We start from the raw sequence: 27709 nt of genomic DNA, 5'->3' as shown, positions 1-27709 counted from the left end.
TGCCTATTATCCACAATGCTCTGACAACAGCTTGGGGGGAAAACGAGACTCCAGCAAAATGTGACTGTGCCACAAGCTCCCTGGGTAGCCTGGGCCCAGGCCAACAGCATGAACCCATTTTCTGTTAATTGGATGAAGTCAGAGAGGTGGGAGCAGGCAGGCCCCAGGTAAGCACTTGTTCCTGGTGGCTGGCAAGCATCCACTTCAATATCCAGCTTCATGGCATGGGAGATGCTGGCGGGACTCTGGCCTCCTCCCAGGCTCCTGTAGCCCCAGGGCCGTTCACTGCAGCAGGCTAGGGTTGAAATTTTGGAAAGGAGTTGAGGACATTCACTTGAGTGTGTGGAAGGCTACACGATGGACCCAACTCCTCCTTGGCTGGTAGGGTACCAGATTGTTCAGTCTTTCATCCGAATGCATTTCCCCGGCTTGCCAAGTCCCAGAGGACTGAGAGCCCTCTCTGGCAACAGTTATCTCATTTAATACATCCTTCTGTTTGGTTTTTGGCCACCTCTGGCTATGTTCAGGACATATTCCTGGTTCTGCATTCAGAGATCACTTGTGGCACCTGGGGAATCTGTGTAGTGCTAGCAATCAAACCTGGCTTGGCCATGTGCAAGGCAAGTGCTTTAACCTCTGTTCTATCTGGTTCTGAAACTTTTTTGGGCAAGGTGGGTCATATCTGGGTGTGCTTTGAGGTTATTCCTGGCTTTGTGCTCTGGGGGTTACGCCTGGCAGTACTCAGGGCAACATATAAAAGTGGGGTTAGTCATGTGCAAGGCAAGTGTCATAACCCCTGTACTACCTCTCTAGCACCCTTCGCAACCTACTTTTCTTGAAGACCTACTGTGTATTAGGTACTGAGTGCAGGGGTTTCATTCTGGCCGTAGAGAAAAGAATGTTTTCTTTTGTTCATAATTTTCTCTCTCTCTCTCTCTCTCTCTCTCTCTCTCTCTCTCTCTCTCTCTCTCTCTCTCTCTCTCTGTATGGAGGGGGTGTCACACCTGGCAGTGCTCTGGGCGTATTCCTGGCTGTTAAGCCAGGAATAACTTCTTGTCGAGCTTGGGGGACAATATGTACTGCCAGAGATTGAATCTGAGACAGTTGTGTACATGTCAAGCAAGCACCTTACTGTCTTACTATCTCTCCAGTCCCCTAAATATATAATTTATTAACAGATATTTTCAGTTGCTAGCAACAATTACTAACAGACAGAAGAGAAAGGAAGAGTACTTTTTGACTCTACGGACCTACTGGTGTAGTGCAGGACAAGAGAAATCCATGTTTATGGACTGTCTAGTAAGGTCATATTGAGAACAGCCTCAGGTTACAGTGACTTCCACTGAGTCCCAGTCTGGGATCTTGTCAAAAAGCTCCACCTCTACTGCCAGACCTATTCTGCTGCGTGGAGCTCTCTCACAAACAGAACCCAGGCTGGTTGCAATTCTGACTCCTCCTACCCGCTTGGCTTCCAAACCACATTAGCCACAGTCTTTGCAGACATGAGCAAGAGTCTGTGGCCAATGTCCGGGAGGAAGTGATTAATCATGGTCACTGGGCATGAGTGTAGTAAGGGCACTTAGCGAGCTAGACAAGTGGTGGCACCATGCAAGGGGTGCTTATTTTTTCAAACTCATTGTGGGTGCAGGGGAGCAGGGAAAGGCTTTTTCTACTTTGCATAGTGGGCTATCATTGTTCTCATTAAACTCTGTTATATAGAATAACGTGTCTAAAGGAGTACGGTGTTTGCCTTGGATGCGGCCAACCTGGGTCATTCCTCAGCATACCATATTGCCCCCTGAGCACCTCCAGGAGGGATTCCTGAGTGCAGAGCCAGGTGTAAGCCCTAAACATCGTCAGGTGTGCCCAACCCCTCAAACAGAATAACGTCTACGGAATGGTCACTAGCAAAGGTAGGCAAAACTTGGCCTCTATTGCCAGAATAGGAGATAAATGGAGGGGTTATCCAGAAGAGCTCTGGAAGTAACATAGGGAAAAGGAAGGCACCTGTGTCTATCTACACCACTAGACCCAACATTCCTGAAAGCATGGGACACAAACCACAATCATTAAACTTTAAAATGTCTGTCAAAAAGTTAGATTTAAAGGTAGGAAGAAACCTTGGGTCATTGAGAGAAAGATGGGGTCACAGGGTTGTAGGAGCAATGTATGTCTAAAACCATGTAAAATGTTGTTTAAAAAAATGTTGTTTAAAAAAATTTAAAAGGGGGGATAAAGAGAAAGTACTGTGGGTAGGGTGCTTACCTTGTACGCAAACCATCCATATTTGATCCCAGGTACCCCGTATTGTTCCCTGAACACTGAAAGGAGCAATTCTTGAGTGTAGAACCAGGAGTAACTGTAACCACCACCAGACATGGTTCCCAAAGCCCCCAAATCACATGTTTTTTTGCTGTGGTTACCAGAGGAAGTAAGAGAACAGGAGAAACAAATTTACTTCTCACCATTAGATAAATTATATGTGTTGTTTTGAGGGTTTGTTTTGGTGGTGCTCAGGGGTTACTCCTAGCTCTGGGCTCAAAAGTGACCCCTGGTGGTGTTTAGGGGACCCTATGTGGTGCTGGAATGAATGTGAAGTCAGCCATGTGCCAGGCGAGAGCCTTCACCCCACCTCTGTTCTCTCTCTCTCTCTCTCTCTCTCTCTCTCTCTCTCTCTCTCTCTCTCTCTCACACACACACACACACACACACACACACTAGTCTCTAGGTAATTCTGTTTTTCTGTTTTTATTTTTTGAGTCACACCCGGCGATGCTCAGGGGTTACTTCTGGCTCTGCACTCAGGAATTACTCCTAGTGGTGCTGGAGGACCATATGGGATGCCAGGAATGGAACCCTGGTTGGCCGTATGCAAGGCAAATGCCCTACCCACTGTACTATTGCTCAGGCGCCCACTAGGTAATTCTGAAAAGTCAGAGAGGATAACTCTGCATGGGACCCGTTTCTTCTATACTATCCCAATACCCCTTCAGCCCAATAAATTATTGGAAGCTATTGCCAGGGAGTTGCTGGCCTCACCAACAGGCAGTTCATCAGGCTCCACTGAAAGCAAGTACCTTAGCAACTGGACATTTCTTCTAAAACCCCACCTCCTAGCTCCCAGGGCAACTGGTGTCCCTCTATCCTGTCCCCCTGGCTATTACTGTCAGCTGTGCAGGAGGCTTCAACTAGGGGCAGAGGAAGTGAGCTGTTGCTGGAGACTCCGGACTGAATTAAGGCTCTTGCCTTGCATGCGACTTGACCTGGGTTTGATTCTTGGCATTGAATAGGTTGTTCTGAGCCCCTCTGGGAGTGATCTCTGAACACAGAGCTAGAGTAAGCCCTGATCACCACAGGGTAGGACCAAAAAACAGAAAATAAAGAGAGGGAAGTGAGGAGGAGCACAATCCTCAGCTCCCCTCACTTGTGTAGGCGGGAGAAGGGAATGGAGGGGGAAGAACTTAGTTGCAGTCACCAGCCCACCCCCAATTCCAGGATACAAGGAAAGCCATAAAGAGGCACCACCAAGACATTTTGGGGGAGGGAGATAGGGAGATAGTAAGAGCAACAGATGTACTCACTCTTGTTTGAAAAAAAAGACATAAATGAGCATATATATTTATAGAATTTATATATTTTATGTTGTATATATACTATGTACAGACATTAGAAAATGAGTCCTCTCCATGAAGTGGGAGGAGAGGTGAAGGATGGGGGTGAAAGATGAGGTGGAATGACATAGGCAGGGCCTGAGTGGCCAAGGCGTGGGATCAAGAAGTGGGGAGAAGAGGAAACCACGTCATCACTCAAGGCTTGCAGCTGCTGGCGGAAGAAACAGTTCCCCCCCACTGGCTGCCTGTCTGGCCCATTAGACAATTCCATCCGGTGGGAGAAGAGGCAAGGGATGGGGGGAGGCAGCTTCTGCAGAAGGAGCTTCCTGAATCCTGGCCAGAAGAAGTCACCAGTGGGTGTGGGAGAGGGGCTGTAGGCGTTGTATCACACTAAGGGGTACCAAGGGCTGGCAGGGGTGAAGCACAGTGTACATCTTATAAAACTCACGGGAGAAAGGGAGGCTTCACACGGACCTCTCAAGCCATGACGAGAGGCAAACACAAGGCGTGAGCATCAGGACACTTGACGTATGGAGCGGCGGATGAGAAGCAATTGACAGAGAAGAAACATTGGCTTTCTTTGTTCCCTACGATGGGAAAATCGCTAGGGACTCCGTGTCTTCACTCCCAGGCAGGTTGGAGGCGGGTGGTGGAGGCAGCAGTAGATGTGTGTCAAGGAGGGTGCAAAACTGTGAATTCCCTTCCAGATATCTCCGGAGAGAGGGAGGAGAGAGAGTGATAAAAGATAGATGGAAGAGAGGAGAGAGGAGAGGAAAGAGGAGAGGAGAAAGTGAGGAGAAAGAGGAGAGTGATGAGAGAGAGAGGAGAGAGAGGAGAAAGAGGAGAGGAGAAAGAGGAGAGAGATGGAGAGAGAGGGAGGAGAGTGATGATAGCGGAGAGAAAGAGAAGGGAGAAGAGAGAGGAGAGAGGAGAGAGGAGAGGAGAGGGGGAAAGAGGAGAGAGGTGGCAGAGATAGGAGAGAAGAAAGAGAAAAAGAGATGGGAGAGGAGAGGAGAAAGAATGAGAAGAGAGAGATTGGAGAGAGAAAGAGGAGAGAGAGGCAGAGAGGGAGAGAGGGAAAGAGAGAGAGAGAGAGAGAGAGAGAGAGAGAGAGAGAGAGAGAGAAGGGTGCAAGATTGCACCCGATAAGGCGCTCAGCTTCTTTTCTTAGAGAGACAAATCCACAGGGTCAAAACACAGCCAAAAGCATATACTCAGGAATAACATATCACGCTAGCTTCCAGAAGTTTAAGATATAGTCATCGACACCCCCCGCCCCTCCCCCCACCCCCCTCCCCCCACCCCCCAGCCGTAGCTAAGTCGAACTCCTAAGGACAGTCTGTCTGGTAGAGAGATGTTGAGAAGGACCGCATGCCAGCCCCGGCACTAAGCCAGGCTGTGCGGCCGGGCAGGCTCCAAGGCCTGCAGTGAGTCTCCCCAGGACAGACGTTTTCATCAGGTACCTTACCCAGAAACTAGGGGGGGCCGATCCGAGATGCTTGCTCCCTAGTGGACTGAGCCTCCCTGCCCACCCTCGAGGGGCAGGGCGCTTTGGGGATGGCTGGTGTGGAGCTACTGGGCCTGGGGGCGAGGCTCCCGAGGCCGCCAGCTGGTTGCACTGGCGATCCACGGCCCTGTGGGGCTGTTTTTTCGCAGACCTACCACTGCCACTGGAGGGGGGTCACGCCCCTCTGCGTTGGCTCCTGCCATGGGAGTAGGAGCCTACGGTGGCTGGGCCCCTTGAGGCCGAGTGCCCTCTCTCCACTGCTCGGCGCCGTGGCCTGCTGCTTCGGTCACTGGTCCCTGGAGGGGAGCAGATGCCAGGAGTTCAAGGCCCCCAGGCATGCCTGCCTCAGGCACCGGCTTCCCTGCCATCTGTGCCCCCGTGGAGCAGGAAGTGATCCCCACGGCACTTCCTGGCTCCAGAGGAGAGAGAACACGGAACTCTGTAGCAGGCAGAGTGGGGAGGGGCTTTTGCCCTCACAGTGAGGCGCAGAGGCCAGGGAATGGGTGAAGACACCCAGGGTGGCGAGGCCCAGGGGCCTCAGGGCCAGCCTCAACCCAGGGAGGTCACCACCCCCCTGGACTCTGAAGGCTCTTGGACACAGACTGGTCCAGCAGACACACGTACACACACTCACCACAAGATGCAAGGACCACGAAGCTCACACCCGGGGCCTCGTTGGGGAAGGGGGTTAGGCGGGGATGCCCTACTTAATAAAGGTTTTTAAGGAGCGGGTGAATGTGCTCATAACAGTCGCCGACGTTGGGGAGCCTGGAGGGTGCCCAGGGGTCACACCGATAGCTGCTGCCGCCGCCTGCTGCTGCTGCTGCTGCTGCTGTTGCTGCTGCTGCTGCTGCTGATTAAGGTTGCGGGCAGTGGACTCCTCAGCTGCACGCAGCAGGAAGGTGTAGTTCCTCACCACCTCTTCCACCTTGGCCAGCAGCTCTTGGCGCTGGGCCTCAGAGCGCACGATGAACACGAGTCGCACGAAGGTCTCGATGAGGCTGCTCAGCACCTGGAAGCTGCCCGTGATAGCTGCCAGCATGTGCGTGGGGCTCTTGTCCACGTTCGCCACTCGGCGGCAGGAGGCGCGGAGCTCCTTGAACTTCAGAGCCAATTCCAGCTTGTACTCGGAGAGCTGCGACACGTAGGGCTTGGGGGCGCGGGCCTCGGGACTGGCCACGCACTGCCGCAGGACGGTCAGGAGTTCGTTGGTGTCCAGCCGGGCTGCCAGGAAGCCGTCGGGCAGGCCGTAGGCATGGGCCCGCAGGGCATTGATCTTGGCCAGGCTCCCCTCGAACGTGGATGCCCGCAGGTCAATCTCTTGGGTCGGGGCCGCCTCGGGGCTCCGGCTTCGGCTGCTGCTGCTGCAAGTGGTAGCGTCCAGCACCTGCAGGGTCCTGCTCATCACGGGCATCACCTGCTCATCCAGCTTCATGCCCGGCAGAATCTTCACGGGGATGGAATAGGAGAGCTCATCCTTGCCGTCGCTGGCATCGTCGGCCATGTCGCACTTGCGGTAGTAGAAGCAGTAGCGGATGGAGCAGCACTTGCTGCTCTCGCTCTCCTCGTCCAGCTCGGCAGGCCGCCGGTACACCTCTTTCGGCAGTGAGAACACAGCCATTGGCCGGGGGCTTTTGGTCTCAGGGCTCACCTGGACATAGGAGGGGTCTCCCAGGGTTGGGGACTCCAAACACTTGCTTTTCGGACCCACGCCTAGAGGGAGGCCTGCCTCTACCTCCTTGGCCTCCCGGGGCAGCATGCCCAGGGGTGGGTGTGGGTAGATGTCCGAGGTCAGTGAGGCCCTGTCTCCCGGGTCTAGCTCCCCAATACTATAGCGGCGCATCAGTTTCCGGTAGTTGGGAGCCCCCAGACACTCGCCCCCCGAGGCACATGTGGTCAGGCACGAAACCCCACTCTCGGGGTCCGATCGGCACTCTCGCGACTCCAGGCTGCTGGAGCGGATATGCCGGCCAGTGATGGGGCTGCTGAGGCTCAAGCCTGGACCGGCCTCTGGCTGCCGCTGGGTCGGGGGGAGTCTCTCCTGCTCCCGTCCCCGGAGGCTGGGCACTGGCGTCTGGGGGGCCTGAGGTCGACCCCCTCGGCAGATGCGCTTGCAGTCGCAGCTGCGTCTCTGCTCGCGCAACATGCCGGGCCCTTGCTGCACGGGGCTGCTGCGGAGCTGGCAGCTGCAGCGGCCGGGAGCCGGGGGCTGCAGGTACTCGGGGGCCGTTAGGTCCCCCTGGCTGGGTGGCTTTAGAAGTTCCTCGAGGAACTCCAGCTCGTACTGCTTGACCTTCTGCAGCTGGACCTGCCGCTCATCCGTCTCCTTCTTCTGACGGGTCGGGAAGGTGGCAGAGAATAAATTGCGCAGGCGGAACGGTCCTCGTGTGGACTTGGACTTGGTGGAGCCTTTGGAGGCCGAGGGAGCTCCATCCAGGGTGGTTTCGAGTTTCCTGGAGGGCATGGTGCTCACCTGCCGGCTGGGGGCCGAGGGCCGTAGTGGGCTGGGGCCTCGACGCTGGCAGCTGGGGCTGGGGCCTCGAGGCTGGCAGCTGGGGCTGGGGCCTCGGGACTGGCTGCTGGGGCTGGGGCCCCGGGGCTGGCAGCTGGGGCTGGGGCCTCTGGACTGGCAGCTGGGGCTGGGCCCCCGAGGCTGGCTGCTGGGGCTGTGGCCCCGGGGCTGGCAGCTGGGGCTCTGCAGAGCCAAGGGGTAGCTGGTGCAGGGGACCAGGCCGGTCTCCTCAAGCTTGCTGCTTTGAAGTGTGCTCTCCAGCTGCCCCTTCTCCCCTTGGCCTGGGACGGTGCCTTGCTTATACAGGGCAGGCTTCGCACCCTCCGGCCCGCCCTTGCCCGCCACCTCCCCGACAGCTTGCTTGCCGGTGGCCTCGCGACTCACTCGGGAAAGGTAACTTTTGGGTGGGAAATTTGGAGCAGGCAGTCTGTCCTCTGGGGAGGACAGCTGCAGGCCGTCAGCCCGGCTGTCTGTGGTGGCCCTGGCGCCAGGGGAGGCTTCAGTGCCCAGCTGTTGCTGTGCATTCCGAGAAGTCTCTGTTGCCCCAGGGCTCATTTTGAACTTGAAATTCTTACCGGCACTGGCGCCCAGCAGGCTCACTTCTGGCCTTCCCCCACTGGCTTCCAGCCGCCTCTCCCCACTGCTGGGGCTACTGCTCCCCAAAGCACTGCCAGGGGTGGCTAGACTCTGAGTCTGAACGACCTGCTGGAGGGTGGCTGAAATGACAGCTGGGGTCACACTGCCCTTTGAGTCCAGGGTCAGCTTGGGGCTCGCCCGGACCTCCTTGGGCAGGTTCTCCCTCTGCTCAGAGACCGGCTCTTCACTGAGGGTCGGAGTAGCTGCCCTCAGCGACATCTCGAGGCCTGTCCTAGAGTGGCTAGGCCCTTTGTCTTCGGGAACAGGGGGCAGCAGACTCAGAGTCTTTCGCTCGCTCAGCTGTGGGGACAGTGCTGGGTGCATGGCCAGGGCATATGTTCTCTCTCGCTGTGACTGCATCTCTGATGGTGGCACCTTCCTCCGAGCGCCAGGGGGGCCAGGACTCTGGCCTGTGACAGCGGGCTGGAGGGAGGAGTTGGAATCTGGGCGGCCAAGAGAGTAGGGGGCCGTGAGGACAGCCTGCGCGGCGCAGCTCTGGATCCGGAAGGGTAGGTCCTTGCGGGCCAGGAGGCTGTCCTTGTTGAGATGCTGGGCCAGGAAGTAGGTGGTGTTCTGGTGCTGTTTCATGGCAGACATCATCTCCGACATGTCAGTGAGCTCTGAAGAGTTGGTCTCATGGCCCGAGTCCAGCGATGATTCAGGGGTGATTGTGGCCAGCACAATCAGACCTGCAGAAACAGGGACAGGGCTTGCTGTGCTTACTTACACCAAATCCAAGTGCAGCCAGACAGAGCAAGTATCTGGGGTGTCAAAGTGGAACCACAGGATTTCAAGCTGGGGAGACCAGACCCAGGGAGGCCTGGTGTGGAAGGCAGGTGGAGGGTGAGACAGGTGGAGGGAACAATGTAAGGCCAGCTGGAACAGGGTTGATAAAAGGCTGATTCCCAAAGAACCACAAAAGAGGCAAAGAGAAAAAAAGGGGGAATAGTTTGATGGCAAATTAACATGCAAATCACATGCAAAACGACATGCTAATCATCACTATTTTTAGCTTCAATGGCTAGGACATTTTTGTTAATTGTCCTGAAGATGGCTGGCAAAGAGTGGTCCTTCTGTCTGGCCAGGCCTGTCTAGGACTCTCGCAGCTGAGGCCGTTTAGCTGAGTTTGTCCTTTCTCAGAGTGCTCTACGGACCCTGAGCCTGGAGGCAGCTAGTGTTGGAGCCCCTGGGCAAAGAGAAATTGTCAGCCCCAGGGGTCAGACATATGGACGTGGCCCTCCACCAAATCTGCCCTCAAAGATAGGAAGGTCAGAGATTGGTACTTTCCCTGGACAGCCAGGTTCTCTCTGACCCCGACCTCATCACTCTCTCTGTGTACACTTACTCCTGTCAAACATGCTTTTTCATATTTCTTATTCCTTCCCATCCTCTTCCTGTTTTCTGTTAAGCTTTTCTTTTTAGAGGCAGGGGAGGTATACCTGGCAGTACTTGGGGGACCATGCGGTGCCAGGGATCAATGTGGTGCTTTGCCTCCTATAAGCAAAACATGGTTTCCAAGATGTTGAGCTCTCTCCAACCTCTGACCTCTTCTTGAAACATACATCTGAAGGGAGGGGTGTAGATGCGACTACTTGTGCATGTCTGCCAAGAAAGATTCGCTACGAGATGTGTGTCTGGGTTGGAAACAGGGAGTAGCTGTTGCATCGTCTGGATCATCTGGTTGTCCGAGGAAATCATAATGAATAATAACAGCTACTGCTCACTGAGTCCTCAGTAAGTGCTCGGCACTGCTTAAGCACTCCACATGAATTTAATCCTCACAATAAGCCTGTGTGATGTGACTTCTATTATCAAAACCATGGATGATGACAAAAGGGAGGTTCAATGAGAGTACGTGGCAGCTGAAGTTGAGTGAGAAAAACAGGATCGGGTTCTGCCTGACTCACAACTCCCTGCTTTTAGGCAGATTAAAGATGTTAGTCCTCAGCAGAGATGGCCTTCTCCTCCCAGCATCCCAGTTCACCAAATGGTTCGTCGGTCATTTTGTTTTCCTCCACCTGTGTGCCTGTCAGAGGCTCTTTGTCTTCTGTATCTTGAGCACTCTGCTCTGATCCTGCACCCATAGCTGCGTGGAGCCCCAATTCCTAGGATCCCACAGCAGGCCATTTCCAAATGATGGAGTGGCCAGAGGTGGGGCACCAACTGAAGCTGGGCAGCCAATCCCACTCTCATGGCTTCTTGGCTGGCTTTGAATGACCTCTGACTACCCACAGGTCTAGCACACTGTGTCTTGGCGTCTTGGCACTTAGCATGGGAAGAAGCACTGTTGCATGCAGGCCTTGTCAGGCCAGGAGGAGGGAAGAAGAGGCAAGAGGGAGGGGGAAATGTATAGTACTGAGTGAAGCATGGTGAGGCACAGGGACTGGGAAAAGGTTGAGGGAGATGACACTCTGGTAGGAGATATGCTATTGGAACATTGTGTGCATGAAACCCTATTCCTGACGGCATTATCAATGAAAGTGCCTAGAATGAAAAAGTAGGGCCTGGAGATACAGTACAGTGGGGTAGTTTCTTTCTTGCACATGGATGACCCAAGTTTGATCCATGGCACTGCAGAGGGTCCCTCAAGCCCCACTAGGAGTGATGCCCTAAGTGCAGAATCAGGAATAAGCTCTGAGCACTGCCAGGGGTGGCCCCCAAACAGAAAATACTAATAATCCATAACACTTATAAAGGTCCATAACATTTAGAAAGGAAACAGGAATCTCATTCTCATGCTTTTGTTTTTACTACAAAAACACATTAAAAATAAAAACACAGAGGGGCCAGAGCCATAGTACTGTGGGTAAGTTGTTTGCCCTGCATGAGGCAGACCCTGGCTCGATCCCCAGCATCTCATATGGTCCCCTAAGCACCGTCAGGAGTAATTCCTGTGTGTAGAGCCAGGAGTATCCCCTGAGCATCACTGGGTGTGACCTAAGAAGCAAAAAAAAAAAAAAACCCGACAGAAAGGGACCCAGCTGTTACCTGCAGTCTGTGGGGGTGGTGGATGCGGCCCATCCTCAGAGGCTGCCAGGGCTTCTAGAGCCTGCAGAGTGGACACCAGGGCATCATCTAGCTCCTGGGCGTGATCGCGGACAGTCCGGGTCTGTACACTGTCAATCAGTGTCACTGGGATCTCGTCGTATAGGAGGCCCCGCAGGTGGCGACCTTGCTCCTGGCTCTGGACTGCACGGCGCTTTGAGTCATCTTCATCGGAGCTGTTGTCTCGGAAACCAGGGGGTGGAGCTGCGATGGCAGGCAACAGAGCAGTACTCTCGTCTTCTTCCTCCTCCTCCTCCTCGCTCCCCGGTGGCGGGAGGGACATCAAGTCTACCATATTGTCACGTGAGGAGCCGGCACGCCCCCCTTTGCTGGGGCCCGGAGGCTCCTGGTATTTGGCTTTGCAAGAGTCACAGTAGAAATTCAGGGCCTCAGCCCCAAGGGAATTGTCCAAGGTGTAGGATCGGGCCCTGCTGGCACAAGGCTCGTGGTCTAGACTGGTGGCATCAAAGTCATCGGGGACCACATCATAACCTTGGCCCGAGCTTTTGGATGTGGGGTCAGACTTGGTCCGGGGCCTGGTCTCCTCGAAGAAGATTAAGTTCTCGTTGACATCCGTTCTGCTTTCCTGCTCCTTCCTTTGTTCCCGCATGTGGAGGTAGCAAAAGCTGACAAGCTCAGAGTCGGCAGGCGGGGACGTGCTACGGCTCGGCTTCCGGGGGCTGGTTCCCATGCTGCCCACATAACTACTCTCCTTTTTCCCCAGGTGGCCCCCAGTGACAGGGCGGTGGGCACTGTGCATGTAATCTAAATCCAGAAAGAGAAGCAACAGGTGAGTTCCGGTGCTCAGAGTCAGGCTGAGTCCCCTTGGCACCTCTGGCCCAGGTAGCAGGGACCAGGAGCGCCACCTGGTGGCTGGACATTAGAGGAAGTGGACTCAACTGGCCCAACATCACAGCGGACACTGAAGGGTGAGAAAGGAAAAACGGATGACGAGACCTGCTAATTGCTGTAACTGCCTTTTAAATTTATTTCTTTTTGGGCCACACCTGGTAATGGTCAGGGTTTCTCTTGGTTCTGTGCTCATGGTGGGGTGGGGAGCATCTTCAGTATCTGAGAACAGTTGGATGCTTACTCTGTCATGTCTGGTTTGAGATCTCGTTTGCTGTATGCACACTTATGGAAGTGAGATTTGCTCACACCCCACCTTAACATGGTTCTTGTTCCCACCCTCATTCTTTTCAGAGCCCTTCTGACTCACATAACCTAGCAGAAGAAAATGAATCTGACAAGTTAATCACGCTTCAGTGGGAAGGTGTGAAACAGGCTATACACACTACCCAAGACTTTGCTTTTGAATGAGTACAGTTGCTCTCCTACCAATGGGATTGGATGGAAACTCCAGAGCTAGGTATATAAACAGTGTATCTTGAAAGAGGATGATCAGTGGAGGGACCCTATGGAATAAAGCTTCTAAGAGGATGCCTGGCTTTGGAATGTTTCAGATGTATGAGGAATAGACACACTGGGAGATGCATATGTGGGAGGAGGGTACGGGGAGCAGTCATAGAACCCCTGGAATCATATTACTTCTCTGTGTTCCTGCCAGGCCAGCCTTTCTGCTTTATGGGACAGGTGGCAAAATGCCTTAATTGGCAGTTTAAAAAAAAAACAACAAAAGGCACAATAGTTTTTATTGAGCAAAAGAGCAAAACTTACTTAGAAAGATGCAAAGGGAATGAAAGAGAGGAAATAACGTGTTTAAGAGAGAATACAAAGGTTTCTCCAGAGTAGAAAAGGGTGCAAGCAAAGTGCCATCAAGATAAGCAAGCAAGATACATGTTCAAGAGGGAACGCAGGTGGGCTTGAAGAGCAAGCCTAATAAATCGACAGCTTCTGGTAAGAAGTGGTGTGTGCATCTATGTGTTCTCCACAGAAAATACATTATTTCTGTATTTGTGTAATTGGGGGAGGGTTGGCCACACCTGGCAGTGCTCTGGGAACCAGGAGATGCTGAGGATGGAGCCAGAATCAGCTGCATGCAAGGTAAGTGCTTTAACTCTAACCCGGGCCAACAGATATATACTTCTGAGTGGAAGTTTGTGTATCTGTTTTGAGTCTCCAAGTTATTTGTGAGAACAAACTGCATAGTGAATTTACTATCTTCTCAGCAGAAACCTGCTGACTATGGTGAAGGTCATCACACTTGACCCTATTTAATCCTCACAGCTCAGTGTGGGAGGGGTTATTATTCCAAATTCACAAAAGAAACATATTTAGTTGCTTATGGAACTTCACCAAGGTCCTCTAGGTCATACATGACATGGTAGATATGCTTTTGAAAATTTATTTTTATTTATTGATTTGGGGCTGCATCTGGCAGTGCTCAGATTTAACATCTAGCTCTGCACTCAGGAACTATTCCTGGCGAGGCTTGGGGAACCATATAGGGTGCTGGGATCTGACCCAGGTTGGCCGCGTGCAAGGCAGCCTCCTACCCATTTTATTTTCTTCCCGGCCCCTAAGCCATGTAAAGCAAAACCACAGAATGTCTTTCAAATTTCAATTTTAGCAGAGTTAAGGTGTCAATGGTGCATTTTACTGGAGCTTATATAACCATCCCGAAAGCACGGTGCTAGATCAGAACAACAGGGCCCCAAAACACATGAAACCAAAGCTGTTTGAATTGAAAGGACAAACTATTCCACAGCAATGTATTAAAAAAGGAAAAAAAACAGCATTGGGCACATCATGGACTCTCAATATTTATAAAAGGAGCAGAAATGTGCTCTGCACTGTGAAAAGACTTTGTGGGTTCATCCTACATAATCCTGTCAAATCCCTCATGAGATCTTATTGTCTGTAGTTTACAGATGAGGAAACAAATTCAGTTTATGGAGCTTGCTTATCATTACACAGCTCAGACAGGAGCTGGGAGTGGAATTCAAGTCACTCTGACTTCAGCCCTTTCTGTTTCCCAGAGATTTGAGTGGTTCTCCAAAGTTAGTATGGGCTCAGGAAGACGCTACATTTTACTGCTTAATTGTTACAGATTTTGGTGCCAAACTTTGGGGGGTCCCAAAATGGGGTGTAACCACTATGGGAAGCTGCAAAAGTTGTCGGTATTATTTAATTTGCTTTTGGGATCACACCTGGTGGTGATCAGGACTCACTCAGGGATCATTTCTTTCAGCCTTGGGGAACTATATGAATGCTAGGGATCAAACCTGGGTTGGCCATGTGCAAGGCCAGCACCTTAACCACTGTACTATCTCTCTGGTCCCTTGCTGGTATTATTGAAAATTAGGGTGGGAGGATTAGGCAGTGGCAACAATCATTTGGTGAAATCTGATAGCTCAAAGGGCTAGAGCACATGCTTTGCATGTGGGAGATGTGGGAGGCCCAGGTTCAATCCCTGGCACCACTGCCCCAAACATAGCAGGGAGTGACTCCAAAGCCAGGAGTGGCCCCTAGCACTGCCACTGTGCCCCTCCACTAAACAAGCAAATGTACATAAACTCAGTGTAACCATAATGAGTGGAATTGATTCAGGCCTTATTGGCTGGATGTGAGAAATCTGGCTCAGCTTGGGTATTATGTATATAACCTTTGGAGATTTGGGGAAGAAGTGCATTAGGTGAGCACTAAGCCAAGGGCACAACCTACCAGTTGAAGATACCTGCACTCACGGGGCATTGTCCACAGGTTCCAGGTGCCAAATAACTATAAGAGATATGCAACCAGCACCACCTGTTCCCGTAAGATCCTGGAGCATGTCCAGTAAGTAAGCAGGTGGCAAGTTTTGTCAGTGCTGGACCAGTGCTCTACTGGGGATCCCTCTGTGTCTGACAAAAAGCATCTCCAGATTGTCAAGGCTGGGTGATGGACAGCCTACCATTGGTACTGTGATTTCCAGGTCAAAGGAACAGCACAGGACAGGATGCAAGAAAAAAATGTGCCCAGAGAGGCCCCAAATGTGTCTCCAGTCGGGAGGTTAGAAATGCCAGTAGATCCAGGTGCTGATGGCTGCAGGCTGGGGCACTGTGACACATGTCGCAGATGGTGAATTTGCCTTGAACTATTCATCAGCTTTCCTCAAGGGGCTGCTCTAGTCTGTCCCTTGGTATTAAGTCACTCAGAAAACGGATTGGAAAAAAAAGGCTTACAAAGATCAGCATGGTGATCCAACTGAGCTATGTTCCAAAATACACACCATTTATATATAAACAAAGTCAGCATGGCACAGACTCAGCCAGCTTCCTATTACTTGGTCTTGTATTCTACAGTCCAATGATCATTACTGGCCATAATAATGGAGACCTGGAGTTATGGTGAAAACATCCTGTTCTTTTTGAATCATCAACAAATAGATACTAGTATGTTCAGTCTAGCTTTAGCACTCTGTGAATGTAGCTAACTTTTAACTACACAAAAATTGGTAAGCCAAGCATGAGATAAATTTATTAGCCAGTGAGCAGAATATTCAACTCATCAGATTAAACTCATTTTCTAACAGTGATCTTAGTACCAAACTATGACGCTAAGTGGGAAGTGATTTTCTCCAACTGTGGCCCCAATTAGGGTCCCCAAGGCTTATATTTTGGCATCTCCTACTAGCTTAGTATAGGTAGCAAATTGACATCTGTCTGAGTCTTGCTCTAAGTGGTGTCTTCAAGTATGGTTTTAGTTCTGTTGTGGCCACTGAATTTCCTCCAATAAGGCAGGCGGTATTTACTGTACTGAAAGCAGTCGTCTGAATTTAATTACCTGACTCCCCACTCCTCCATGAGATTGTAAGCTTGGTGAAGGCAAAATTTATGTTATTCACAGCTCTTCCTCCAGTCCTCCTAGTCCATAATGAGTACTTAAATCATACTGAAGGAAGGGGCATGGGATGCTTATGTAGTAGCATTCTTAGCATGTTCAGACTCTGAGTTCAATCCCTGGTATCACATCCTTTACCCTTCCAGCACTGGTGTGGGCCCGGTGACCACCAAATACTGCCAGGTAAAATATCCAGAAAAAAATAAGTCTATAAATTCATGGGCTGGAGATGTAGCTCAAGTGATAGAGCACATGCCTAGTATGTGTGAAACCCCACACTCAATCTGGCACAGAATGGCTTTCAGTGAAGCACTGATATAAAGCATTGACAGATATAGCATAAAACACTGCCTGGAGTGACACTATTTTAAAAAAAGATATAGTTATTGAGAGAATAATTGAATAAGGTAGGGTAACAGTTTGATATGATGGTTCTGATACTAACTTTGGAGAAACTAAAGAAAATCCCAATAGGTAATCCTTTCTGTTCTGTGTCTCCATTTTCTCTTTTTTTCCTGGGTCTCCAAGGAGAGGTTTTTAGCAGCTGCTTGTCTTTTTCAGCTGTTGACTTAACAAAATCCTTTAAAGCCTAGTCAGATGAGCACTGAGTTCAGCCAGCTTGCAGCCAACAACTGCTGTGGGGCAAGAAGAGAAAGCCTCTATAGGCCAGAAGAGAATAGTGGGAAAGAGTTTTTTAAAAAAATCGATAAAATGAACACCTCACAAAGAATACTCTATCCAGCTAGGTTAGCATTCTACTTTAAAGGAACAATACCAAGTTTCATGGATAAACAATAGCTTGGGAAATTCATAGCCTTGAAACTAACTTTCCAAGAGGCATTAAAGAGCTTCCTAAAAAGACAGGTCTAACTTCACTAAATTCTTATAACTTTAAAAAGATAATGAAAGTAAACTGCTTCATCTCAATAATATCACTTAAAATCAGTAGCCTGTGTGCGCCAATCAAGAGCCACAGAGTGGCAGGATGAATTGGAAAAGTGAACTCAAGTTTTTGTTGCCTATAAGAGACACATCTGAACTGTCAGAATAAACAGAGGCTCTAAGTTAAAGACTGGGAAATAATATTACAGGCAAATAATCCCCTTAACAAGACTGAAGTGGTCATATTTATATCAGACAACATACATTTCTAATTAAAATTACTCTAAGAGACAGAGACGGTCATTTAATAGTGATTAAGAGATCAATACATAAAAAACTCATACTCAAACATATATGTACCCAATGATGGGCCATCAAAAACCTTAAAATGGCTTCTAATAGACACAAATAAAGATATTGATAGTAACACAGTAGTAGTAGGAAAGTTCAATACTCCTATCACTGTTGGATAGATGAACTAGGCAAAAACTGAACAATGAAACACAGGCCTTGAAGGAAGAAATGAAGGGATGGACCTAGCACACATATATAGGGCCATTCCATGTTCTAAAAGTTGAGTGCCTATTCTTCTCTAGCGCACATGAAACATTTTCTAAGATACACCACATGATGGGTTACAAACCATATATCCATAAAATCAAAAAGAGAAATCATATCAACTATCCTCTCAGACTATGATGTTCTGAAAATGAAAATTAATAACATTAAGAAACGGAGAAAATTCAAATACTTGAAAATTTAATAACAATAAATTAAAGAAGTTTTTCTCAGTCAAAAATATGTCCATGATCTTGTTGTTTATGTCCTTTTAATTTTTAATTAATTTTTTTGATTTTGGGCCATGCCTGGGCTTTTGGGCCATGTTCAGGGCTTATTCCTGGCTCTGCACTCAGGGATCCCTCTGGCAGGGTTTGGGGGGACATATGCATTGCTGGGAATTGAACCTAATTGGCCACATCCAAGTACTATTATGTCAGCCCCTAGTTTTATCCTTTTTTTATCAAGAAAAAAGGAAGGAAGGAGAGAAAGAAAGAAAGAAAGAAAGAAAGAAAGAAAGAAAGAAAGAAAGAAAGAAAGAAAGAAAGGAAGGAAGGAAGGAAGGAAGGAAGGGAGGGAGGGAGGGAGGGAGGAAGGAAGGAGGAAAGGAAGGGAGGAAGGAAGGAAGGAAGGAGGAAAGGAAGGAAGGAAGGAAGAAAGGAAGGAAGGAAGAAAGGAAGGAAGGAAGGGAGGGAGGGAGGAAGGAAGGGAGGAAGGAAGGGAGGGAGGAAGTAAGGAAGGAAGGAGGAAAGGAAGGAAGGAAGGGAGGGAGGAGGAAGGAAGGAAGGAAGGAAGGAAGGAAGGAAGGAAGGAAGGAAGGAAGGAAGGAAGGAAGGAAGGAAGGAAGGAAGGAAAGAAGGAAGGAAGGAAGGAAGGAAGGAAGGAAGGAAGGAAGGAAAGGCCAAAGCAGCAACCAATGGTCAAAGGTTGCTTTGACCATTGGTTGGTCAAAACAGGAGAGTTGGTTTATAGAACTGAGCTTACAGGGTTGAGAACATGGTGTATGAAAGGGATCCTTAGGATATTGGTAGAGGGAGGCAGACAGTCTAGTGGTGTATGATGTATTGGGATGATGTATGCATGAACTCAACAACCAACAGTCCAAAAAGCACCAGAATGACCCAGAGTTCCCACACTCGTAGAGGTAAAGCTGTGGGGACACTGGGGTTGTCCTTCTGTTTCCTATGTGGACAGAGAGGCCTGTGCAGAGGCATCCTGAGACCTTATGACTATTGTGGTCCGAAGGGCCTCTCAGGAATCAGGAAAGGGCTCTAAATCCAGGTGAAGCAGTGCTAGAAGGCTTCTTTCTAGGCTGCCTTGGACTGACTAAAAGGTGTGTCTTTGAAGGGATTTGCCTTTGCAGATTCAAGAGGACTGCAACATGCCATTTACACAGTGAGACAAGAATGATACAGGAAGTCTGTGTTCCTCAGTGGGTGCACTAGCCTCAAAGCAGGGACACTTTATGGACAGCCCTGCCTAGGATGCCAATGGGATTATAGAAACTCTTTAGCAGGCGGGTAAGGCGGGACTCTAGAGCTTTCCCTTCAGCCTTCTGTAAGTTATCTTTACTGTCCCCAATGATCACTGCCCCTGATGATCTTTACTTCCATATCTAGTCCTTAACTGGGCTACAGTCTTCATATCTCTTCTTCCCGTGTCCTTTTCTCCTTCCCTAGCTTGCTTAGTCAGAGAAAGCATTTATCAGGATGTGATGACAGTGAGAAGGAGTACAGGTGTCAAGGGGAATGCTAATGCCACTTGCTTTGCCATCCAGTGGTTTGCCCGCTTGGAAGCTCGACTCGGGTCAATTCCTTTGCTTCAGTTATAATGCCCAAAAGTAGAGAGAGTATGGGGAATATTGTCTGCCTTAGAGGCAGGTGGAGGGTGGGAAAGGGGGGGTATACCCGGGATACTGGTGGTGGGGAATGTGCACTGGTGGAGGGATGGGTGTTTGATCATTGTGAGATTGTAACCCAAACATGAAAGCTTGTAACCATCTCATGGTGATTCAATAATTTTTTTTAAAAACCCTAACATAAAAAAAAATTCCTTTGCTTCTCCATATGGGGCACTCTTCCTATGTTTTGTGGTCATCTATCCTTCCCCAAATTTGTGCTTGGTGGACAACCTTCTCATTTCCATGCATGATGTTGTGTAATGTGAGAATATGAAGAAAAGACAATGAGGAGATAGAGTGTTGGGAGTACACAACCTCCTAGAGGACAGGTTATCTATCAGGAGCCCATTTTCATTATCAAATACCTCCATCTCGATCAGAGGTTGCCAATCCTGTTTGGCTTACTGCCCCCACCACTTTTTTTTGTTTTGGCAGGGGGTATCCCTGGTGGTGATCAGGGTTTACTCCTGGCTCTGTGCTCAGGGGTCATTTCCCAAAGATGCTTGGGAGACTATAGAGTTCCAGTCACTGAACCAGAATTGGCTATATTCAAGTAAGTGTTTTAATCTCTTATGGCATCTCTCTGCCCCCTGTTTAGAAAAAAAGTTACCCAAGACCACCCCAGCAGACTCAGAAATCTACCCTTACTTTGTCTTTTGAGTTTGTTTTTGGGCGGCAACTGGCAGTGCTCAGGGATTACTCCTGGTTCTGCACTCAGGAATCACTCCTGGCAGGGCTCTGGGGGGGTGATATGGGGTGCTGGGTATTAAACTCAGGTCAGTTGCAAGCAAAGCAAGTGTCACCTACTGTATTAACTCTCCAGTCCATAAATCTACTTTTCTGAAGTGAAGAGAAAGTACCCCCACCCCAACCAACTACACCTGTGGCTGCTGATGGCCTCCTGATGGTTCTGGTGTAGTATTACAAAACATGGCTCTAAATCCTGTATGACCTTGCAGCAAATCATGACAGCCTTCAAGAAAAGCCAAGTAGTCCATGATCCAGAGACTCACAAATGAATCTCAGAATGAAGCAGCTCACTGCAGAGATGTCTCCAGACCCCAATTATTTAAAATTTTACAATTCCAGGAGCACGTGGCCACAAAATCAGCCACACAACACCTCATCCTTTTATTTTTTACTTTTTTGTTGAATCACTGTGAGACAGACCATTACAGATATCTCATACTATTTGTAACAAGGAATACAAAATAAATTATCTAGCATCTGCCTGTGGGGCAGGTTTGAGTGGTGGTGGGAAAATTCAAAATAATGGTGGTGGGAAGGTGTAATGGTGGTGGGACTGGTGTTGAAATATTGAATGTAATCAATTATTGTGAAAAACTTTATGAAAATAAAATTAAAAAATTAAAAAAGAAAAGCCAAGTGGTAAGTGGCAAGAGAAGTGCAGATAGAGTCTTCAGCATCTTCAGCATCACCACCCATTCAGGAGGGTGAATACTGTATGATAATTCCCTGTGAAAATCCTTGATGTTTGGGTGCCGGAGTCTGATACGTAGTGTTCTTTTGAGTTGGTCTCCTTCTACTCCCACTCTAATTCAGAGCAGAAGTTTCTGGACTGGGAGAATTTCCCCCAATCCACTTCTTTGTGGACCCACGGAACAACTCTGAGGGGAGGTGGTGCTGAGTTGCCTAACGGGGAAGTTGGTTCTTCATTATCACCACCTCTTAACTTCAAGACTTTCTGAACTCTACTCTGGGTTTTCAGCCTTTCATAGCCCTGTCTCTCCTGGTCTCTAAATCAGGCAGCTCAGTCAGCGCCTTTTCTGATGAACAAAAGAATGGATTTCATCTTCATTTTCAACCCCGCACTTCAGCTAAGGCAGCTCAGTCAGTGCCCTTTCTGATGAACAAAAGAACGGATTTCATTTTCATTTTCAACTCCTCCCCCCGTGCACTTCAGCTAAGTCACCAACCCATGCAGCTCTCCTAGGTTGCATCCCTCTAAAGCTATAATTATGTGAGAACTAATGCTATTCTTTCATAGGCTGTTTGTGACTTGCTTGCTATTTTTCTCTTCTATTTGTTCACTGATTTAATCATAATGTATTGTCATAGGCATCCCTGGTGGGGCAAGCCCATCTGAAGGACAGCTGTCTGTCCCAGTGTGTCCCAGGCAGGGCACAGTGGTCCACCATCATCAACTGGGTAAACTGAGAAATCAGCCATTGAAGAATGTGGCAAACATTAAAACAGCAAAGTTCTTCCCGATATATCTCTGGGGTCTAAGGGTCTCCAGCACACCAAAAACCGAGGCTGAGCCCTACCTGCCTTGATCATTGGAGGTGGAAGAGGCTGGCTGGACGGCCTGGAGAAGACCATCTTCCTGGAATCCAGCAGGAGACGGCAGTACCCCGCAATCAGGCAGGCGAAGTTGGTGGCTTCGGGCCACTCCATCAATAGGACCAGGGGCTGGAGGACATGAAAAGCAATATGAGGACACTGGGAACAGAGAAGCAGGTGCATTTCAAGGAGAATGAGAGTAAGAAAAAGATGTCTTGCATAGTAATGGAAACCATACTTTCTGAACTCCAAATTGAGGCACATGGTCTGACAGTTTCTTCTGATTTGAGGATTTATTTATAGTAAACTCTTACTGAGGTATCAAAACGAAATCAACTTTTAATTATACACTTAATGAACCACCTTTCCTGAAAAAGAGGAAAATTATATACCAACACCCGACTGCTGTGTGGCTGTATTTGTACTTCAAGGGTAGAAAGAGCCAAGTTAAACTGGGGACCATCTTAGATGGAAAGTGTCCTGAGTACATCAACCATATCTTGCTCTTCTCTATCACCTGCATCTCCCACCACAGAAATGTAGACCTGCTCCCAGGATATAGACACTCCATGAAATCAAGTCCTCACTGTGCCATCTGGGTTAAAGTCTTTCTACTCTGTAGCCTTTTTTAAACCTGAATGATCCTCTTTCCTCTACTTACTCAAGCATCCTCAAGATATCGGTCGATATTCCTTAAAAGCATCCACTGGAGAGATAGGTGTGTGAAACATTGGCTTCAACATAGCTCCACATGAGTTGGACTTAAAAGACTGTTTTAGGCAAGGAGATTTTGTAATATCACCTTAGGGTATGTGACTCACAGGCATTCAACCTGGGGTCTATTCCCAGCACCACAGGGTCTTCTAAGCCTCACTGGGTGAAGCTCTGGAGGCCCCTATGCAATGGGGCCTGGCACCACAGGGCCTTTGAATTTGACTTGCTGTTCTGGTTGACTGAGAATTATCAGTGAGGCTCCTGGGCTTTCTGACCACAGTAAGGGAGGTCCTTTCCCCACAAAATTAATTCTCACAGGATTAGGGAGATGGCTCAAAGGGCTAGAGTACATGTTTTTCATGTGGGAGGCCTGCCTTCTACCTTCAATTCCAGCACTGTACGACCCCCTGAGCACCATGGGGAGCAACACCTCCCAAGCACTGCATCCTGAACAGCCCCAGAGTACCACTGACTGTGCTTTCCCTCAACAAAAAGAAAAACAGAATAGCAGAATAGAATTATCAGATATTTTAATCCATTGATATATAGGGCAGGACTTCCATCTTTAGGATTTCAACATTTCTGACTTACTTAACTAAGAAATCTACTTTCATAGATTAATGGTAGTTGTCTTTAGGGGGGATAGGTGAGTAGGTGAAGGAAAAGGTTGGGCCACACCCTAGATGGTTCCAGGGATATTCTTGGCTATTCTTGCTCATGAGTGACCTATGGTGGTGCTTGCAGATGTCATGTCAAAGATATCTTTGTGATGTCAAAGATAGAACTGGTGTCAATAACATCCAAGGAAAGCACCTTAATCTTTGTACTGTCTCTCCTGTCCTGGCAAATATTTTCTGTAAAGGGTTAGATGGTAAATATTGTAGGCCTTGTGGGTCATACAGGCTCTACTGTAATAACTATGCCATTGCAGAATAAAAACAGCCATAGATAAGCCATGATCTAAACAAATAGGTATGACAGTGTCCTAATAATACTTAATTTAAAGAAACACATAGTATATCAGGTTTGGTTTATGGAAAGTTTATGGATCAGTTTGTCATCTTATCCAAAAGTAAAGTTTCTTTCCAATTAAATATAGCTATTCTTGTCCATTTTCACACTTCTTAGCTTTTTTCATTGGCCAACAGTAAACCCCTCTTCTGGGAAATTTCTTTTGGCTTCTGTTTCTGTGAGGTGACACTGTGTTCTTATTATATAACCTCTGACCATCTCTCTCTTTAGTCAGTTTTTCTTGTAAAACCTTCCACCTTGATCTATGCCTCAGACTCATTCTTCAGCCTTCAGTTCTTTTCCACTAGGTACTCAACTTACTCTTATGCTCTGGGCATTCCAAATTTACCATCTCCACTCAAATTACCTTTGGAACTAATGCTAGTGGGATCTTACACAGTGTTCTGTCCATATCACACAATCTTGTGCTGGGGCAAATCCTATCATTAAATTGTCTCACAGTTATTGTAGTTCCATTTATACTTCATGTCATCACATGACATGTAAATGCTGCCCCATAGGCAATGGGTTATTGATGTTACTCCAATGATGTTAGCTCAACATCATTGGGAAGAAAATGAACTATCTACACCTGAACAACAAAAGCATTCACTGGTGAGACAGGGAGTAGAGGGATATCTCTTTGCGGTCATTAACACATTAATCTTGGTGTTGCAATTTGTTTAAGTTAAGGCACAGTCAAGTGTGAGACACCAGTGATATGTAATGGTGTCTACATATTAATGAATAGAGGAGGGGAAGGTTTGTATCTCTAGTTAATGACACTTCTCAGTCACAACAGAATGGTGCACTTTTTGCACAACAAAGCACAGGCAAAATGGAAATGAAATGGATGGGGGAGTGTGAGCTACCCCTTTATATGTCACTTCCTGCTACCAAAGTCAGGAGGAGACTGCACATAGCTTCAGGTGTAGAGAGCCATCAGTATTCCTACGAGGGCATAAGATTTGCTAGGCTTGCCTTGGGTGCATTTACAGACTTCACCACCAGACCTGTTGACATTGCTCTATTTCAGAACCTCACCAACTTCAAGATCAGCAATTCTTGAGGTACATGTGAAGGGGTGACAAGTGTCCTGACATACTGAACCCCCTCAGTCTCTGGGTCCTGTCATCTCTGGCCCTTTTTTATTGGTGCAGTGGTGTGTATGAATTATGGAAATTTCTCCTTTTCTAAAATGTGACTTACTTTATCAAAAAACATTTTCAATAACTCACCACCTAAAATTCAACTGCCTTATCCTGAATGTAACAGGTTTTTCTTGGGGTGGGGGTCCTCACAAGTGGTACTCAGGAAGTCTGGGGGTACCTACTGGAGATTCTTAGTTAACCAGGCTACTGGCTCAATGCAAGGACCCATGGATGCAATGCTGCTTGGGATCTGCCGTGCTGGGGGCCACCTCAGAGGTGCCGGGGTTCTCCAGGGCCAGATCTGGCAGGCCTCCAGGGCTGCATCCAGTGATGCTTGAGGGATCATGTGACAGGAATCAAATGTGTGTCAGGCACATGCCTATCACATGTCCATACAATCTCTCATCCCTGCCATATAATCTTTTAGGACCTGGACTCAGTCTACAACTCCAACCATATTTGCCACTGACTCTGCTTGTTAACCCCCTCCCATCACTGCCTCTCATATTTTTCCAGCAGTTACACCTTATTTACAATTTTCCAGAGCTGTTATGTTCTGTTATCCATTCCAGCCTTAGGCTATACTGTTTCATTTGACTCAAATGGTTTGCACCACATTCTGGACACCTAGCCAGCTACCACACACACTGGCTAGATGCTCATGCAAAAAGTGACCCACTGAGAGCGCCGAATCCTAACCACTAGACCACCAGGGAGGTTTTGAGAGTGAAGTCCTTAAAATGACAAAAACTGTACAAAGCTTGAGGCTTAATTATCTGGAGGCTAGATATCCAGTAACTGAAATCATCTAAAGTTGTAGGCCGAGTCCAGATTGTTGTATAAAAATCTCTAACATATCAGTTAGGCTCTTGTGTAAGAAATCATTCAAAAACAACACAAAAAAAGTGACCCACTGAGATGCATCCATTCATCCCAGAACAGGGCCAACACAATTCATGCCTACATGGAGCTCATCATCCAGCATATGATGAAAATTTATATTTTTGCAGGGAGTAAAGTTGGGCCACACTCAACCATGCTCAGGACTTACTCCTGGCTCTGTGTACAAGGATAACTCTTGATGGGGCTCATGGACCAGATGCAATACCAGGGATTTAAAGGCAGTCAGTCACATGCAAGGCAAGCTTTTTAGCCCTTGGACTATCTCTTCCACCAACATGCAATGCAAATGAAATAATCCCACAGATGAAGCCTGACACAGGTGTGAGAAGCATGAGGAGAGGACAGTGCAGAAAGATATGTATCTCTGGAAAGGACATATGCACACCATTATTCACTGCAGCACAAAGTACAACAGCTGAGATATAAAGTCAGATTAGGGATCTAAGAACAAATGAGTAGATTATGAAGATTATTATATACAAGGGCTGGAGAGATAGTGCATGCCCATCTCTGAGAGCCTGGCAAGCTACCAAGAGTATTTTGCCCGCACGGCAGAGCCTGGTAAGCAACCTGTGGTGTATTCGATACGCAAAAAAAAGTAACAAGTATCACAATGGAGACATTACTGGTGCCTGGCTTGAGCAAATATATACACAGTGGAATACCATGCAGCTCCTAGAAATGATACAATCACGCAATTCACTGCAACATGGATGGAAATGGAGGATATCATGGAAATGGAGTAAGCCAGAAGAAGGACAAAAATAGGATGACCTCACTTATTTATAGTATACAGGATAACTAAATGTGAGAATGCAAGGTATTAAAAGGGGAAATATGAAGAGGGGATTAACATGATCACCCTTGACACCAGAATATCGGGAAGGGAAAGGACAGAGAGGGCATGAAATTGAGGGGGGAAGCAAGAAGAACAGACAGGAAGAAATAGGGGGCAGGGGTTAAGAAATGCAGGCACACTGGTGGCATAGAGAAATGGTATAGCTGTATATCCAAACCACAGAGTCAACAACACTGAAGGCCGGAGATCCAAAACACAAGGAAACTTATAAACGTGCCTGTGAAGGAGGCAGGCTAGGAGATGAGAGGGAATCTGGGGACACTGATGGAAGGACACTGACACTAGTGGTGGACAAGTGCTAGAACACAGTATGTCTAAAACTCAATTACAAACAACTTTGCAAATCATGGTGTTTTAATACAAAAATAAAATTAAAAAAACAAATGTAGGTCTCTGGCATGTCCGGGATGAGTGGGTGGGTGGGATGTGTGCTTGTATGCCTAATTCGATCTCAAAGCCGGTGAGAGCAGCTCCAAGGAAGTGGCATTGGCTGATAGGTGGAATACAGAATTATTTGAATAAAGTACAGGCTGATGGTTGCCTGACTGATAGACTGATGGACAAGTTGGCTGCAGAATAGGAACAGCCTGACAATCTGACTGGTTGGTAAACTGCCTTGCCTGCCTGTCTGGTGGCTTGGAATCTGAGTGAATAATGAGATGATGGACTTAACTGTCTGACTTCACTTCAGTATCCCCCTCTTATTTATAACCCCAAAGATAGCACTGTAGCACTGTTGTCCCGTTGTTCATCGATTTGCTCGAGTGGGCACCAGTAATGTCTCCATTGTGAGACTTGTTGTTACTGTTTTTGGCATATCAAATACGCCACGGGGAGCTTGCCAGGCTCTGTTGTTCAGGCGGGATATTCTTGGTAGCTTGCCGGGCTCTCCGAGAGGGATGGAGGAATTGAACCCGTGTAGGCCGTGTGCAAGTCAAACACCCTATCTGCTATGCTATCGCTCCAGTCCAACCCCAAAGATAACATGATGGAAATTGCTACATACATATATATATATATATATATATATATATATATATATATATATATTAACCAATAGGATTGGGTGGGGGGCACACATCGAGCAGTGCTCAGGGCCTACTTCTGACTCTGCATTCTGGGATGATTCCTAGTGGGCCTCAGGGAACCATATGTGGTGGACTGAGCCCAGATTGCATGGTGGCAAGGCAAGTGTCTTACCTGTTCTACATCTCTCTAATCCACCAGGGACTTTTAAAAAGGAGATCGGTGATGCCTAGTCTTATAACTTCATCATCTCAAGTATAATTTAGTGTCAGTAATTAGCTATTACTTTAAAAAAAGAACAAATATAG

General features: G+C 48.1%; 1 protein-coding gene across 6 annotated transcripts in view; it reads right to left on the bottom strand.

Annotated features, from left to right (window-relative positions):
* Nucleotides 1-4925: 4925 nt before the first annotated feature.
* FRMPD3 (FERM and PDZ domain containing 3) overlaps nucleotides 4926-27709 on the bottom strand; it is a 160371-nt gene continuing 137587 nt past the window's right edge. For all 6 annotated transcript variants that reach the window (XM_055122217.1, XM_055122214.1, XM_055122219.1 and 3 more), the window contains 3 exons: nucleotides 21722-21866; nucleotides 11255-12076; nucleotides 4926-8955 (listed from right to left, as the gene is read on the bottom strand). In XM_055122217.1, the coding sequence (XP_054978192.1) occupies nucleotides 5822-8955; nucleotides 11255-12076; nucleotides 21722-21866 (4101 nt within the window). In that variant the 3' untranslated portion in view covers nucleotides 4926-5821. The remainder of the gene's footprint in view (nucleotides 8956-11254; nucleotides 12077-21721; nucleotides 21867-27709) is intronic.

This window comes from Sorex araneus, chromosome X (genome assembly GCF_027595985.1).
Source record: "Sorex araneus isolate mSorAra2 chromosome X, mSorAra2.pri, whole genome shotgun sequence".
Taxonomy (NCBI): domain Eukaryota; kingdom Metazoa; phylum Chordata; class Mammalia; order Eulipotyphla; family Soricidae; genus Sorex; species Sorex araneus.
Note: the sequence above shows the minus strand (reverse complement) of the source record. Positions and strands in the feature narration are given on the sequence as shown.